Source organism: Mya arenaria, chromosome 8, assembly GCF_026914265.1.
Source record: "Mya arenaria isolate MELC-2E11 chromosome 8, ASM2691426v1".
Taxonomy (NCBI): domain Eukaryota; kingdom Metazoa; phylum Mollusca; class Bivalvia; order Myida; family Myidae; genus Mya; species Mya arenaria.
This window is the reverse complement of record NC_069129.1, coordinates 18,169,119-18,187,692: the sequence shown is the minus strand read 5'-3', so window position 1 is coordinate 18,187,692 and position 18,574 is coordinate 18,169,119. Positions and strand designations below refer to the sequence as shown.

At 33.1% G+C, this 18,574-nt stretch overlaps 2 protein-coding genes across 2 annotated transcripts; one reads left to right on the top strand and one right to left on the bottom strand.

Moving 5' to 3' along the window:
* Positions 1-1,822: 1,822 nt before the first annotated feature.
* Positions 1,823-17,786, bottom strand: LOC128242961 (uncharacterized). The gene is made up of 12 exons (XM_052960418.1): positions 17,616-17,786; positions 15,959-16,127; positions 11,441-11,587; positions 10,682-10,820; positions 9,682-9,880; positions 9,291-9,387; positions 8,783-8,860; positions 8,462-8,553; positions 4,752-4,851; positions 3,239-3,307; positions 2,841-2,935; positions 1,823-2,273 (listed from the first exon to the last, which is right to left on the bottom strand). Exons 1-12 carry the CDS (start codon positions 17,768-17,770, stop codon positions 2,171-2,173), a joined length of 1,443 nt encoding a protein of 480 aa, XP_052816378.1. The 5' UTR covers positions 17,771-17,786; the 3' UTR covers positions 1,823-2,170.
* LOC128242964 (uncharacterized) lies at positions 4,861-7,349 on the top strand. Its single transcript, XM_052960420.1, has 2 exons — positions 4,861-6,202; positions 6,972-7,349. Exons 1-2 carry the CDS (start codon positions 6,118-6,120, stop codon positions 7,277-7,279), a joined length of 393 nt encoding a protein of 130 aa, XP_052816380.1. The 5' UTR covers positions 4,861-6,117; the 3' UTR covers positions 7,280-7,349.
* Positions 17,787-18,574: the final 788 nt, after the last annotated feature.

Here is an 18,574-nt window from a genome sequence, read left to right as displayed (position 1 = left end):
AAATCAATGTGCCCTTTTCTCCCTCACCACCTGTCCCTCTTCTGCAGCACCCAGCCCTTTAAAAAAACTGACTAAAACCCTAAACTTATTTCAGTTGTTCATGGTGATTAATTGGAATGAGTAACCAGCATGATGAGTTCTGTGATATATGAACTGTATTTGCCCTTGCAAAAGTCAAACATGTACCGGTATGCAGGGAATCTTAATGTTACAGATGAAGGATTCAGACCACAAGCAGGGTTAGGTGCTAAGGCCCCCGTTGAAGTTGCTTTTAAACCCATTTATACTCATTTCACATACTTCTTATGTTGATAGAAATGACCAATATTGAAAGCCTGCAATCCTGATTTTAGGATTACCCTGTGCATAAAACATTGTTTGTGCTTTTGATGATAAGGACTTTTGATAACTCATAGTAACAAGTTTCATTAGACAAACATTTATTTACCAAGGAATTGTCAAAATATGTTAAATTTTTCTTTAATAATTCAGCACAGGGTTATAACAACAACTACCTTTATAACATAAACGATAAATATATTGCAACAGCAATTGATTGCTACAACAACGATAATCATGTGAGGGTATAAAAACAAACCGACTGAGATGCGACATAAATAAACAATATAACTACATGTACATTTCATAAACACATGAATTATTGTAAAAATAGATAATTACTTTAATAAAGTTTCAATGCAATACATGTCGTCTTTGCTGAGATAAGAACTTAAAGGTCCATACATGCAATACCTTAACCAAGGTGTGATGCCGACGCGAGGGAGAGTAGCATACTTCTCCTTAATCTTCTTCTTACATCCTTAAAAAAGTGTTTTTCGATAGACACAATAATTATTATACTCATGGCAGGGTTAGAATATTTATAAGTCATAAATAAATTGAAAACTTACATGAACAAAATGTAAACAAAAAAGCTGTCACAGGAAAATGACAAGAGTCTGAAAGGTCTCGTTGATGAGATAGCCATTAGTGATTAGGCCTATGCGAACAAACAGCCTTCAGAATAGCATGTTTTCATGACAAACTTTCCTTCCTTCCTATGCAGTTTGGAATTATTGATCACTAATATTTTTACAAAGCAAAGTATGAACATGATGATGATAAATCACTACTGAAATGGATGTCAATTACTGTCTGATATTTACACCTCAATTTCCATTCCTTAAATGAACTGCCTTTCGGCAATTGCAGTTAAAATTTGATGAACGCAACATCTTCGGATATGTTAGGATCGCAATTCATCGCATAACAATATACATGAAAACTATTGACCTTGTTATTGTTTGTATTGTGTCAGCAGGTCCCGTAAAATATAAATCAACATTTTAGAAAGTGTATTTTATGATATCTTAAATGTATTGTTGCCATAAGTGTTTCAATTTTATGTTTAACAGTGACTTGAAGTGGTTTATCTTTTCCGGCCTTATTGTGTTGTCATTTGATAAAGTGTTTCTGGTAACAGTCTAGTCGTTCTATTTACAGAATGGGTAAGAAATGTTTTCTTCAATGAAATAGAGTATTTATTAAACAATTCTTGAATGAAATAATAAAATACTGGTGTAAATATAAGTAATGAATTGCGGGATTGATGTTATTATCAGGGATATGAACGCAATTGGGCTGGTCAAAGTACGCATGGAGTTAGACCCCACACACTTCGACCAGCCCAATTGCATTCATACCCCGATAATGACATCAATCCTGCAAATCATAACTTAATTGTACACTGTTGCTTAATTGTACACTGTTGCCTATGACACTAAGGCTATCAAAATAACAATTTCTTAACAAAAACAACAAATTCGCTAATATAATTTATTTTAAAAATGTATATACATTTGTACAGATCACAGTAACAATTTATGCATACCTAAAAAAGAACAGAAATCATGTGTCTCCAGAGACATATAAAAAAATTCATAAATTAAAGATAACCTATGGTAATAAATTTCAATAACTGAAAGCTAATTCTAACATACAGACAACATCAAACCTCATTGAATAGTTTTTCAGCTGTCAGTTTAATTTTAAACATAATAACCATCTTAACTTGTAAGTTGTACCTGGACATTCCCATTTGGATTGTCATATGATCGGACAGTAATATTACTGTGTTAATTCCTCTGTTTACGATATCAGTAAATTCCTGTCAGCTGGCACAGGCTCCCTCCTTGCTTTGATCACCAGAAATCATCACCTCTTCACCAACATTTATCAAGTCACTGTTGTCTGTCTCTTTCAGAAACCTTGACCTAGATAAATAATTAGTTTCATAAAAATATTCCCTGCGTTTAATGGGAAAGACATAGTAAAACATTTGCAAATCATAGCATTATTTCACATGCTGGATAATGTTGACATTTTAATTTGTTCTAAACAATTGATTGCCCTGTGTTTTTAGCTTGTCTGTTTTGTTGTAACTGTTTTGAAGAAAAAAGTATTGAGAGAGCCTTGACGTCAATAAAGGCGTCATGCCAAACCTTGACTTTGGCCATTACTCAAAAAACATTAAAGATATCCAATAGAAACTTGGTATTCATGAAGTGGTATAACTCTGTTTTAGATGGTTTTTGAGTTTTACCCAAAGTTGATTAATATAAACTGAAATTTGGCGGTACTCTTATTTTTGTAAAGATCACCTAGAACTTGGACTTACTGACCCCTGTAAGTTTGAGGCCATCTTCTAAACATGATCAATGTGTATGCAAATTAAGAACCCTCCAAGAAGTCCTTCAAATGTTATTGATGGACACACTTTTATTTATAAGGGTGGCCAAATATACTATCCTATTTTAACATCATGTCAATAGTTGACCTACCAGTATACAGGAAATAGATCCTGGACTTCTGACATTGGCAGCGTGTCCTGTTCAACAGCATGTAACGCCCACTTCACACATTTACTACCCAGTTCCTGTGAACCAGAAAAATTCAAATGTTTCAACATCAAAACACATTCCAACAATCCCTTTTTGTCACTGATAAATACATTGACAACAAGCCATTTAATAAATATCATAAAAGCACAATCAAATAAAGACATTTTTATCAATCTTAAATCTTTTATTTCGAAAACATTAAAAGCTAATGATTCACTTTAGAAATGCAACAACATTGAATTGTAATTGCAATGAGCCATGATAAAAGTAGACAACTATGCACAACCTATTTGATGAAATTGACAGCATTTACAACATAATTTTACTTATATTCTCACCGTCCATTCTTGTGTAGTTTGATGGTCAAGATTAAGCCATTTCTGTATCTCCTTCATCCGCCTCTCAACCTGGTTAAGAAAGGTCATAAAGGCGTTATCATTGTATATAAGGTCACAAAAGCGTTATCATTGTATATAAGGTCATAAAAGCGTTATCACTGTACAGAAAGGTCACAAAAGTGTTATCATTGTACAGAAAGGTTATAAAAGCATTATCATTGTACAGAAAGGTCACAAAAGCGCTATCATTGTACAGAAAGGTTATAAAAGCGTTATCATCGTACAGAAAGGTTATAAAAGCCTTATCATTGTACAGAAAGGTTATAAAAGCCTTATCATTGTACAGAAAGGTTATAAAAGCGTTATCATCGTACAGAAAGGTTATAAAAGCCTTATCATCGTACAGAAAGGTTATAAAAGCGTTATCATTGTACAGAAAGGTTATAAAAGCATTATCATTGTACAGAAAGGTCACAAAAGCGCTATCATAGTACAGAAAGGTCATAAAAGCGTTATCATTGTACAGAAAGGTCATAAAAGCCTTATCATCGTACAGAAAGGTCATAAAAGCGTTATCATCGTACAGAAAGGTTATAAAAGCATTATCATCCTAGTAAAGTAATAAATCTGGGCAAAATGTCTTAATACCAGCACACATGCGCATATAGCTAAAAAAAACATCCTTAATCAACCCAATGAAAGAGACATAAACAATAACTAGTGTTTATAAATCATCAAAATGAGAGTAACTACAAGTAAAGGTAAATAAACAAAAAAGGCACAAAACAGCAATAGGAGCTCATCAGGCTATACAAGACTGATTCTATGTTTAGCCTTGGTCCCAAATTATAAAGCCTGGCTTACAGACAAACAAGGCGAAAAAAAAAGGTTGAGACGAAAACAAACAACTTCATCAGTTCAGCCTCTTTAAAATGTAAACAGAAGGCACCACAAGAGACAGTCTGTTAAACAAAACTCTTCGATTGCAGATTAATACCGATACATTACAAAAGTGTCAATCTTTTAATTTTGAATGATTTACTTGATATGAACTTATTTCATCATTATAAGTTCTATAAATTTAGTTTCTTTTGCCTTTATTTAAGTTTTGAAAACTTTTTTTTATTTCAAAAACCAAAATTAACCATCCTGATGATACTTAATAAAAAATAATTTGACATGATCTGAACATCTTGACTGCTTGGCCATTCCAGCTTCTCTCTAATTCAATTAGCATTACAGCTGTTAACTTCACAGGGGTTTCTCTCCATTTTTTTACCCTATATATATAAATATTGTATAGACAATATAAACAGGAAAAAAAATGAGAAAAAAAAACTAAAATAAGTAGTCACTTAAAACTATCTATATGACATGGGGGTATTGTTATTTTATAAGTGTAAAAGTAATCGAGAGAAACCCCTGTGATAAAACCATGACTCATCTAAAGAAATTAGCCTTGGTCAAAAGGCTCCAGAATGCAGAAGTATGTTATTGTTTGTTTATAGATTACCAGGTGAAGATGTCTGGAGAGGGAGAACTTGTCTGGGTTCTGTTTGCTCTGGTTCACAGCTCTCTTAACTTTCTCCCGTATGGCGCGACACACAATGTACCTAAAAAACATAATACTATTGACACTGGGTCTACACTGTTTAAGGCTCCAAGCTCGACAATGTTTTGACCAACCAATGAAAGTGGTTCAACCTTCCCCTCTGATTTTTTTATGACAATGACCTCTATATGCTCAATGACAACAAATTCAAATATACCTGATAGAGTTGGTGCTTGGACTTTATTCTTTCTTAAAATATAAAAATTACAGTTAAATAATCTATCTTAAAAATATATTAGTGAATCTTAGTTATAAAAACATACATGTTGTAAAAACAGTAAATATTCAAGAGTTAAGTTTTGGAATAATATTACATTTAATAAAAAAATTAACAACATTTCAGTAATGTTCAGCCTGTTGATAATTCTATTGTTTGCCTCATCATAATTAACAGGCAGATTTGAAATGATTTGATATTTCATACCAACCAACTCCAACCTATTTCCTCAACCACCTGACAGCTGTAGCAGTAACAAGCTATTTTTAATAAGCGCTTATAAAATCCAGTTGTATATTAACTTGTATATAAGTCAACAGCAGTAAGCTACATATATATTGATAAATAAAAAGATACCTGTATAAAACAACTATGATAGCCTTAAATAATTATATCAGTGATGGGTGAAATACAGCTAATCCATGAGGCTAACTGATTTCCTCGTACCACTTTGCTAAATTGCATGATTTGTAATAAACAATGCAAATGACTACTATAATTTTGTAGATTTTTGATACATTTACTAACGCACGCTCACTTACTACAATAGGATGTTATAACTTTTCAACTATTAGCTCCAGAAAAATGTATTTGTGTATTTTTTCTCCATTCATTGATTTGTTTGTTTACATGCTATGAACAATATTGAAAGGTTTGATGCAATAAACATATCATAAAGGCCTTTCAGGTGCAATGCAATATGCTGGACATCACAGACATATATTTATCACAGCTTGTTACATCAAAGGATAATTGCAGTATTTCATTTTCAATTATAGTCATTAATATGATAATACACACCCTTTAATCATTGGCCTCCATTGTCACACTTCTCAAAATCATAATGATGGAAGTGTGAAAAATTATTATTTTATTGTGGAATTTTTAAGACAGTCTTATTCTGTGTGTGAGCCAGGTCAGTTTCAAATACTTTCAATATCTACATCAAATTGACCCTTTGCCAGTATAAAGAGCTTTTATTATTTCAACGATATTTATGAAGACAACTTTTGATAATTATTAGTGAAATATTGTGAAAAAGAAGAAACCATGGATGAGGTTTTGTTGCTAAGCGACAGAATGCTGCTTGAGATGATGACTTACGAAAGAAACCTGCAAAACATGAGGAAACTCTGTAAGTATAATTATACTTCACTTAGAACTCTGAATTAAAGGTTTATGTAACTTATTATAAAAAAAAATACATGGGCATGGTCCTATAGACCATACAAAGGTTTAATGGGGTGTTGTTTTTGTATGTGTGATGTTAATATGTTTGTTTCTATTGTTCATTGTTGTTTGGGAACTTGCCTTGCACCCTTTTCTCTACTGCTGGGCTTGTCACAGTTTTTTTCATTGTAATATGGGTGATTTTTTAAAAATATCTCCTATAAAATCATTGATGTATTCATTTTTGAACTGCCAGAAGCTTATAATGCAGAAATTGCATAAAATGTTGTCATTATAGAATGTTTGCATTTAATACAAGACACATAATATACATGTGAATATTTTGATGTCTTTCTATCCTTACAAACTGTCTAAATTTGTTGTTTAAAAGTGCATAATTGTTGAAAAAAGAAGTATTATGTATTCGTAGCTCCACATTTGTTATACATTAAAACAACTTCTACAACTATGTTTGGAAGTTATATATAATATGTACAAAATATTCTCAGCTTGGTAGCTTATAAACCCATTGGATTTGGTGTAACTTTTTTTAATATTTGACTTTTGTTATCAAGTTTTGCTTGAATTGCACAATTTGTCACAAAATAAACAACTTGCTACCTTACTATACTTGGTCAAGTGAAAATTTTGCTGACAAGGAAATTATTTTTTCTAACAAGTGAAAACATCTCCTCACAAAAATCAGTCATTTTAACTGCAATGTCGGTTTTCAGTAATCAGCTACTCCAGCACTTCCAAGAGGCTGTCAACAACAGAGGCCCAGTTGGGAACCATACGTATGACCGTACAAGGGGGGCTTCTCTCTGTATACCACACCTATGGTACCAAGAAATGGGCTGCTATTCAGGAGATGTCAGAAGAACTTGTACAAAGAGCCCACACAGCAGGATTTCCTCACATCGCTGAGAACATGAGGATATCAACAGAAGGAATGGAAGCCTACGAGGAAAGGGTTGAAGCTGTGCTCAATGAAACTTGTAATATCTTTTCTGCAATTGGAAATGATACTCGGACAGCTTGAGATTTTATTGACTGGTTAATTAAGAGTTGAATTAATGCTAAATGTAACTAATGTAACCTCAATTGGGAACATTTCTTGAACTGCATGTGACTGAGAATCACATTCTTGTAGGGTTCAAGCCGTGCTTAATGACATTTGAGATCTCTTGTATACAATTGGCAATGTTACTCAAACTGCTTGATATTTAGTGACTGATTATCACATTCTTGAGGATTTAAAACTGTGCTAAATTGAACTTGCTATCGCTTTTCTACAATTGGGAACGATACTCAGACTGCTTGATATTTAGTGACTGACTTTCACAGCCTTAAAATGTCAACGTGTGTGCTGAATGACACATGTCATCTCTTGTCTACAATTGGAAATGTAACCTTGACAGCATGCTATGTCAGTTACTGACTTTTGTAGCCTAACTTATTTCCAATATCTTATACCTGGATATCAAAGAGCGTGCTCAATGACTCAGGTAATCTCTTGGCTAGCATTCAAATTGTTACACATTCTGCGTGATAAGTCTTTTTTAAGATTTGCAGCCTTTTGCAAACTTTTTTTTAAATAAACAGTTGTGAAGTTTTGATATAATAAATAAACAGTTGTGAAGTTTTGATATAGTAATTAAAAGTGCTTTTTAATCAGTGCTTAAATACCTATCATTTATTGATGCTGTGTTGTTTTTTCATTGTTTTTATCACCAGACCTGTGCTACAATAAACTTACCCAAAAAAATAAGCTATTGTCTTTTTTAAGTCTTCAATTTAATGATTTCCTTTTGTTTAGTCCGGGTACTCCAGTATCCCCCAAAAAACAAGACCATACCCTTGTATAATGTCTTATCAATAAGCATGATATTTTGTGATATGGTAATAATGTTTTCACAATTGTTCAACAATATATAAGTAACTGGACCTGTCACAGTATGTGATGAAGGCCCCCAAATGTGACATTGACCTTGGAGGCAGGGACATGGGTCTTGCATGCGACACGTCATCTTAGTATGTCAAATACATGGGGCAAGTTATTTTAAAATCTGCTCATACATGAAAAAGTCATAGCCCGGACATGAGAAGTTGAGCCAGACTAACTGATGGAAGGACGGTGCAATTTTAATATGCCCACTTTTGAGGGCATAAAGACTCCATATATATTGTATATACATGTGCTGAAATTAATGCGTAAGCTCACCATACAGATTTCTTCTTCAGCAGTCCAATCACTTGTCCTTGTTTGTCCAGGAAATAGAGAACTTCCCCCTCCACATTTCTACCCTGCCGTACCTGAAAGTTTAGGGTCGAAAATAACTCCAAACTTTAATTATGTTTTCACAAATTCATTTTAGCTAAGTGTTGAAAGCTTTAAGCCACTTATATACAATCATATTTGGGGTACTTTTTTACACTATTATCAACATTTGCTTGTATCTGAAACTAGACAGATTTAACAGAAATAACTTAAAAAATCTTCAACAAATAAAATTCCAATCTTATAAAAATGAAAACGTCCTACCTTTTTCATGTGTTCATCAAGGTCCTTCATGTGTACAATCTTGTAAGAAATGGGGTCAAGCCCTAGACATTGTGCAATCTGGAAAAAAAACATTTATTATGAAGCTAAGTTAAACCTCTGCCTAGATGTTTTATGCATGTAGGAAGATATTATGCTATAATGTGATATTTTAAACATAGTGGGGTGATATTCATAAATCATCTTAGTGGAAAATATCAACTAAGTGGGGCATTATTCATAAATCTTTTTTTGTTTCCACTGAAGCGAAAATTTCCTATTATTGACAAAATTCATCCCACCTACTTTTTACCAAATGTATCTATATGAATTCATAATTGAGACCATTTTCTTGCATTTTTTGCAATACACAAATTGTTATTTTTTCAAGATCATCATAGAAATAAGCAAATTTTCTACGACAGTTAGTTGTAAATTAACCAAAGATGTTGATGAAAATGGCCACTGGGGTAAAATAACTAATATCCTAATGTAGCCGAATATAATCTACCTCAATGCCAACTTGTGGGGGTACAACATTTAGATGTTCTAGCTTTTCTGATGGCTCCAATTCGCATCTAGTCCATGAGATAAACTTCAACACTGGTCTGAAAAATATAAACAAGTCGTTAGTCGAAGTAGCATTTATCACAGCAGCGCTTTATCATCTTCTTTAGCAGGGGCAGATATTCTAAGCTTCAACCCAATCACTAATATATTTTTTATTCTGGCGTTAAAGCAGTTGTTTATAACTGAATGTCAACCTACCATTATTTGAAAAAAAGGCTTAAAATGTAATAATTAAATTTTCACGATTTATTGTTCGCAAAATGAAAAGGCCAGGCCTCTTTCAAATCATTTGCTTTTTTCAACAACTACGACTAAACAGAGAAACTGTAAACCTCTTTAAGTGGGACAGGTTAACGACATGTTGATGAGCAGGGGACAAGATTTCAAATACGGCCGTGTATCGACTGTCAGCAAGAAACTCCAGTATGTCAGTGCGTGCCTCCTCCGACAACCCTTCCATATAGTCCATAACTGAGTGACAGATCTCGGTTGCTATCCGGTAGCGACTCTCCACATACAGGTCAATATCCTCTGTTAAAAAATGTACAAAATTATTCTATGCAATAATGACTAAAACCAAATATTTTCCATATTAATAACTTATCTAGAGTTATGGGCCTTGCAGCACATGTACATATTGTCTCTGGCAACATGTGTCCCTAGTTTCTTTAAATATCTTGAAAGGATTTTTATATATGGCTAAGATTGAAGATTTAGTACTTCCACGACAACAACGTCAACATGGCTATCACAATTCCCTAACCTTTTTCTTCAAAAAACGGACAAGAAAATCGAGCCAATTTTTTTTCTAATAATATGGAGTTTCTTGTCAATATCTGAATATCTGTATGATTTTAAAGAATATTGTCTTTGAGAGTGGGTTAGACTATCTAAAGGGTTGGCCACAAGACAGTAGTTACAACCTGAATTTCTTCAACTTTAATAACTTAAACCAGTCTAGCACCCACCCCTCAATCTGATCTTTTAGATGCCTAGAAAAAGGCATGACAAATATATTCCATTCAGTCATTTAATTAATTTTAATTTTGCACACTCAGACAGTTTGTATTTATCTTTGCTTCACTAAACAAACGAGAGGCAGTTAGGTTGTGCCTGGCCTTATCATATTAATCGATAAGAAAAATCAACACTACTACATAGTTCACTTTATATCGAAACAAACAACAGACACTTATACAGTTAGTATTTATCTTTGCTTCACTAAAAAAATGAGGGGCAGCTACGTTGTGTTTGGCTTAATCATATAAATCATTTAGAAAAATAAAAACTTACTGTAACACAGTTCACTTTATATGGAAACAAATTACTGACTTCTGGTGTTGAAGAGCAAGTGGACATTCTTCGACCCGCCACACAGAATGAGTTGTCCGTCCAGCCTGAAGCAGCTAAGGTGGGCGGCCTCCCCATTAGCCTTTTCCGTACTCACAACATGATCGGCCTCTTTAAAAGGCTGCAATGTGCATACTGATCATTCATTTTTATGCAAGCAAGGTAAACACATGAAATAAGCATTGAGATTAGTTATTAAGATCAAACAGTCGGTTTGAACAAAGATATTACTCAAATAAAGAAAATAACAACAGCATGTACATTTATCTGATACAAATCATACAATATATAGAGTCTATACTAATGTTCATTTTTTTTTCTAATTTTGCCTCAACACTTCTATTAACTGGCATACTAAGTTTGATGCATATATCTTGAATGCTGTTTAGCAATGGTCACAGCTCACATGAGCGGAAATAACCTACCTTTTTTGTTCTTTAAAAAATGAAAAAAACATGACTGCAGTTAAAAATGATATGAAAGCTTAATATAGTCATCTTAGCACCTCCCAACCTATGGTAAATGTTGGAAATTAGTACAAGATTTTCTTGAACAATCCTTAATACTGTAAATTTCATTTTATCCAAAGGCCAGGATATAAAAAAGCATAATGTGTGTTGTGTAAATAAGTCACATGGAGTAGGTAACAAGTAACATTTTCAATTTTTGCAAAGCATTCTAAAAAGTGGCCTCCTTGAGAAGGGCTTGCAGACTTGCATCAATTTTGATCATTGTCCATACCTTGGTAAAGTATTTCTCCCAGACCATCATATCTCCTGCTTCTCTGTCATCGTCATCCCCTAACCCCCCAGTGAACTTTTTCATAGCCTGTAATACGCAGAATGTTCGGCCCGAGTTCAGCTGAAGGAAACTGTTACCGCGAGCAACCTGCAGGAAGATAGATTTACACTGTTAATTGCTATTAATATGTGAAGTCTTTTTTTTACATTTTGTCATTTCACCATTTTTGCGCGATTCAATATTAACAAATCAGTGATATAATTAATTGCTTAATTCTACATAGCAGGCTTTTCATACTGTGTACAGCAAAGTATCTGCTATTGTTTATTTAGTTAAAAAGTGTTTTTTTATATTACTATAAAAGTATGACAAAAAAGCAATTTCATTTACAAGCCAAGGGGGTGTTTTGTTAACGACCTTATAGTCTTCAATTGAAATTATTTTAGTTTTACATTCTTCTTATTTTGGTTGTTGTGTTACTTACATACGTATGTTAATTAAACATGTCTCAGCATTAGCAATTATTAAAATAAAAATGGGTAAACAGTCTTCATCGTAACTGGGTTGCCCGAAGCCCGGGACAAGTAAACACTGTTTCGGACAAGTCAAAATATCCAGGTGGTTGCCCGAACAGGCATGTGCATTATTCCCAAATTTAAATCCCTTAATTTCTTCAGCAAAAATTCACAAATCCAGAATGGATGTTATAAATATTGGCTTTCGTATATTGACGCATGAATTGGTGAAGCCACAGCATTCCGCCTGCTCAGCATTTGTAGTATTCAATTAAAAGGCATCCAAGTGTCTGCCCATAATTAAATAATAAATTATTAAGCGTCTATAAGCGTCTGAATGACATGATTCTAATGAGGATGGTGATGATAATGATGATGACTTCACCATCAGAATCAGAAATGTTGATGATGACTTCACCATTCTCATTAGAAATGTTGATGATGACTTCACCAACCCCATCAGAAATGTTGATGATGACTTAGGATGACTGAAGACCTTGTTTTCAATTTGCTGTTATCTTTTAGGGAATAGATAGATAGATTTATTTCAGTAAGGAATGCACATACATGGACATATAAAATAAACAACATGTATAGTAAATAAATATAATAATAAAATAATATATACATACATGATATTTTCAATAGCCATGACAGGCACACCAAACCAAGGATGACACAAAAAAGAGAAAACTCTATGTCCATTGTGGTCTTTTGTTTTGGTGGCTTGGCATAGGGAGGCATTGCATATGGCAGATTTCACAAAAAAGGCAATTATTTGGCCCATTTGCTTTCATTTATTGTTATTGCATGTCAACGTCATATATACAGCAATTGCCTTCCCCAACCCAATAAGAACACCTAATAGAAGTGATTTGTATTAAAATAATGAAAATATTGTGTTAAATAAGGTAAAAAAATGTAAAAATATGCCGATATTTAGGACAAAAAAGACAGAAAATCTTCCCGGTACCAATATACCACTTTTTTGAGGATGCTTTTCAGTAACATCTGGTAAGTATTTTATTCTTGTCTGTTGAATAATGTTTGCAAGAAATGTTAATTAAAACAATAATATATCTAAAATCATTGCATTTCGTTCGTAATATACTTAAATTTTCGGTAATTGCGCATGGTGATAACGTTACGGTAATCTGTCCTCGAATTGTTGTGTAACATTAGCAGACATGATCCACTGCTAACTGTTTTAAGCCTAAACACACCTTTATTAAATCACTGAAAACAAAGACTACTTGTCGGATAAAAACAGTATTGCATGTAACAAGAAATTGGTCATTCCCGATCATAAAGTTTTTTAGGTCTAAAAATGTGTTAATGTTACTCAAAATCGATTCTGTCCCATTTTAGCATGACGATAGCACCTTTTCTATTCGTGAATAATTTACACCGACTGAGGGTTAACATCCGGGTAGCGATTACTTTTATATTGGACTGGTTCACAGTTGACATTGAAATGATAAAAATAGTGGTGAATACCGTTGATAAAAACTTAATCCAAGTTTGGCTCATTCTGTCCTTCGATGTAACGTTAACATTATGTCACGCTAGCATTAAGACAAGCGCTTAATAAAGCAAGAAAATCGTTGAAATTTGATGACTTTCCCAGAGTCAATTATTCGAACATAACAATGTCGTCTGTAAACTATCGTTTGTAAGTATTCATTCATTAGGTACGTAGTTTATATTGAATTCATACCGCTTTTGTGTTTGATATCGTTATTTATTGGACAGAATTAAGAATTTTTGTGATTATCAATTGACCGTGTTTATCAATCATTTATATAGTTTGTTTTATACTGTATCAAGCTCAAACAGTCTGTGGTAGGTCTGTATTTTAATTTGTTGTGAAACATTTTGTCCAACTGCTAATGTGACATACTGCTAATGTTACTCATTCTGTTTTGTGGTAACACTAGCACATACTCGCAATTAGCAATTTATAATATATATGTTTAATATTAAAGGTAATGATAATTGCACCATACTAGAGACATTTATATTACCACAACAAAACATTTATGTTTATAGCTTTTTCTGATCTGATATAAAAAGAAAACCTATGTTTGCAGAAAACATTTTCTGTCTTGTTGTCCAATTAGGGTTTGTTTCAATAAATTTATTTGAGAAAAACGAAACAATCTTTATCTTTTGTCTGTACAATCTGTTTTATAGATAAATGAACCATTTAGTGCAAGACAAAATACTTCTTTGGATCAAAATATTAAAAAAAAAACAAGTTTTTACCGGCAATATTGTAACACTAGCACAAATGGTATGGTGATACAAAATTCTTTTTTTTATAAAAATGCATGAATAAATCATTGCAAATGTTCTAAAATATGATAGATAAGAAATTGCTGTAAAAGATTATGTTGAAATCACAAATCTGCAATAAATTTTAAAAATCAATATTCGCCGGGAACTTTTTGGTCACCAAAACGTGAAATCTGCCATATTTAAGTAATAATATAGCTGTAATCGAAATTGCACAAATATATTAAAAGTAAGTGTTTATGTATTAAAATAATTATTGCCATAGTTGTATCACAGTCTTTTTACATAATTTAGTAACAAAGTTATAAGTTGAGAAAGTTAAATATTATTATCACAATATAGTATGAATATGAAAGTATGTAGTACTTATAAAATGCGAGGTTAAGTTAAAATAGTTCCTTTGCTGAAAATCTTTGAATAAATAAATGAAAAAAAAAAATACCTTTAAATAGCATAACTTATTATGCCAAATTATCTAAAAAAAGATTCTTTACTAGCAATTTAAAAACAGGTAATTTCTTAGTCTGTGCGATACAAGATGGCAACTTGTTCCATAAGGAAATACCAGAAAAGAAGAAGGACTTTAACCCAAAACCTTTGACCTCTGGAACAGCATAAGCCCCTTTCTGACATAACCTTGTCCTATGTGTGTGCACAGTATCTTGGGAGATTAAATTGTCTCCCATGTAGTCCGGGGCTATGCCATTTTTTATTCTAAAGACATGACCCAAAATAATCTGGTCTACACGTTTGTTGACAGGTAACCAGTTGAGTAATTTAAAGTGTTCTGGGCCAATGTGAGACCTTGCATCTAGATCCATAACAAACCTCATAAGTTTATTTTGTGTGGTTTGGAGCTTGGTTTTAAGAAACTTGGTCAGACCATGATACCTCATAGAACAGGCATAATCAAAATGGCATTGAATTAAGGCCATGAGAAGGAGTTTCTTGGTGTGTTTTGTAAGGTAACCTTTCTTTTGATATAGATATTTCAATCTTGCATTAGCCTTTTTTAATATAGAACGAGCCATAGAATCAAAAGATAGAGTCTGATCAATAGTAAATAAACACTACAATTAGATTTCTGTTGTTGTTGTTTTTAATTATTTTGGGCAAGTAAAACTGTTTTGGGGCAAGTGGTTTTCCTCAATTACTTGCCTGAAAGGACAAGTGCTGAAATTTTTAAAGGCAATGACTGGGTAAAGAAATGAAGAAAAAAAAAAAAAACTAAATGTTGCCATCTATGATATTCCTAAAGCTTTCAGATGTTTGTAGTTCCTACTAAAATTCCCTTAATGAAACGAGCCCCTAGGCTTGATTATTTGGGCGGGCAAATTTGTGGAGTTGGATAACTGTTACAATGAGGGTCCCAGCTAGCAAGAAATTGGAGTACGGGGCTCAGGTTTTCTGCATTAGCGAAATTCCTTGTCAATGACAATATAATTAAATGAATGAAACATTGCACGTTTTTGTACATTTGCATTTATTTCCTATATTTGTATGGATTTTTTTTCCCATCAAAGTCAGATTTGTTTCGCAATAAAAAAGGCATAGGCAGTGGGAAAAAAATCCCGATAAAATCACCAGATCTATTTCGTTTCTGATGCGCATACATTGAATCTTGACAAAAAAGTTAATACATTATGACCTGCTCTTCTGCTATTTTTTTTATTCAATTAAAACACTAGCTACTAACTGTAAAACATACCCGGTCTCTTATTGCTTTATTATTGTCATACACCGCATCATCAGGTCCATTTCTCACAAAGACTTTAACATCCAGTAACTGCCCATCTTTGCCACTCGGTAGAATGCCTGACGGGACATCAGCTCCAATGATCTTGATGTTCTTTTCATACCTTGCCCATGACAGAAACCTGAATACATGCAGAGTATGACAAAAACACTTAAATCTGCAGATTATATTCTGTCTGCTCAGGAGTCCGAAGATAAACGAGCACTGCAGAGTGAATTCCGACACTTGTCTGTTAAATCATCAATGATTTAAGCAATCATTATGGGCCAAAATTGGTTGCCAGTTGGAGTGGTTCTAAATATAGCAGATTCAATCGTCACTGCATGTTAGGCGTTTGCAATCATATTCTAAAAATAGCAGATCAAAAACCGAAGTCTGCCAATTGAATCACAGAAATTATCCATATGAAATAAGACAAAGTTGTAGTATGCGTACTTGACTACATGATCCTAAAACTGTCCATTTTCCAGTACTAAATAAAGCACATCAGAATGCACCAGATTGCACCATTGTTTTCAAAAATTTCCGAGGGGGCATGCCCTCGGAACCCCCTAGCACAATTATGAATCCACATGAAAAGAGGACTATGCCCCTAGTCCAAATTAATAGACATGTTATACTGGATTCTTCCAATCCCTAACGTCTAAACGGGTTAGTGCAAAACAGCGTGGTTTTAAAAACAATATTAAAATTAGTATAGTATTTAGAGAAGTAATTTATGTTTGAAATTGATAATAAAGGTTTATATTCATATTTTACCATCTAAGTGCAAATTTTTTAATATATTTTGCACAAAACAAGCATTAAATGCATTAAAACACAGGATTTACCTTTCCAATAAAACAAAACTTGACTGACACAGACAACAATTATGCCAAGCGTAACACTTAGACTATCTCAGGCAAGCTTCGAGATAGACCTTGTAAATGCAATCGTAACAACTGGGCGAGTGTTCTGTTTTTGGTAAAACTGTGAACAGCAGCCTTGCAGGTGCCCTTCATATATATCGTGATGTTTTGACAGTATGAAATGAAGAAAAACTCATCAAACTCATAATAATTTGTTGGATTTTTTTTATGTGTATGGAACTAATGAAAAATTTAAAAAAATATGGTATTTTAAAGATGCAATATGCTTTAACCCAGAATCTCAATCAGAATAACTTCCCACTTTTAGTAAAACCAATTTGTACATGAAGGATTTGCCACATCAAAAATCATAAAAAACATCAACGTACAATTATTTGGACTAGCGATGCCCCTGGCTAGAAGCCATTTTAAGTGCTCTCCTGACTTCAAATTTGAAGCAAACTGGAACGTCAATGAACGTCAATATCAACAAAAAATAAAGTAACAACAAAAAGCAACCAGTTAACTAATCAACAATCAGTAAAAAGAAAAATAATAATAATATCTTATATATTTCTTATAAATCTAATTGCTCAATTTTAATAACTTAATTAACTTTTTTTTTATTTGCTTTGGATTCGTTTACAAATACAGTATCCTCATTACTAAATAAAGTGTTTAGAAAACACAAACTATTTCATCACTAAGTGCAATCAAAACAAAAATATCGCGGAAATGTGTAGCAATGCAATCAAATTTACTTTTCCGACTGTGTTTCTTCTTCTATTTCATTGTGAGTTTTGCTAAGGCCATCTAAATGGTTTCTGATTGTCTTTATATGCTGATTACCATCCAACTTTTCCAGGAGTTTCATAAAAATATGCGACGACGTTCCATGGGTTTCCAGCGACGCCATTTTTGACGTCGTAGCAAAGAACACGAACAAGAAGGTAGCAGACAACAATTCTTCAGCAAACTCAAAAATAGTGACCTCCCCTTAGAGTACTAACATGGAAATTGATCTTACAAACACCTTAACAGGGACTGTGTCACAGATTGGCACCAAAAAAAGTTTTTTTCTGTAACGAATCTCAGGACAATTATCTTATAGAATGTGTTAAAATTTGATATCATAATTATAAAAAAAATAACCAAAATGTAAAAAAGAAATTGTGTCGGAGACCGGGTTTGAACCTGTGTCGCCAAAATTGAAGTCCAGCATCTTACTGACTGAGTTATTAAGGCTTATTCTAATCGGGTGACATAATTAAGCTATACACCTACCTCAGTAATATCACGTGATAACACCGACTAGCCAATCACGCATAAGGAATGAATTCTACCTGGTAGACATACACAGTGATCTTTTTTAATGGAAAAATATGAAATAACTGCTAAAAATTAATATTGTAAACTATGTGGTTCTTCAGTTAGTAAGTTTCAATGCATTGTACACATCGATGCCAAGTTTTTGTCATTTTTCGACAATTTTCTTTTTTTTCCCGCTGTTTTATCATCTGTGAGACAGCGCCCTAAAAATATTTTTTGATTTTTCAATCTTCGTTCATTAGTGAAGTTCTACTTGTTTTACTTTATTGACTACTCTATAGCTGACTCTTCAGAGGTGTGGGTGTAGTGTGCGTGGTTAGTTTAAACGTTATATATTATACAACGATTGTGAAGAAAGCTTAGATATAATGCATGATAGCTTATACCATAA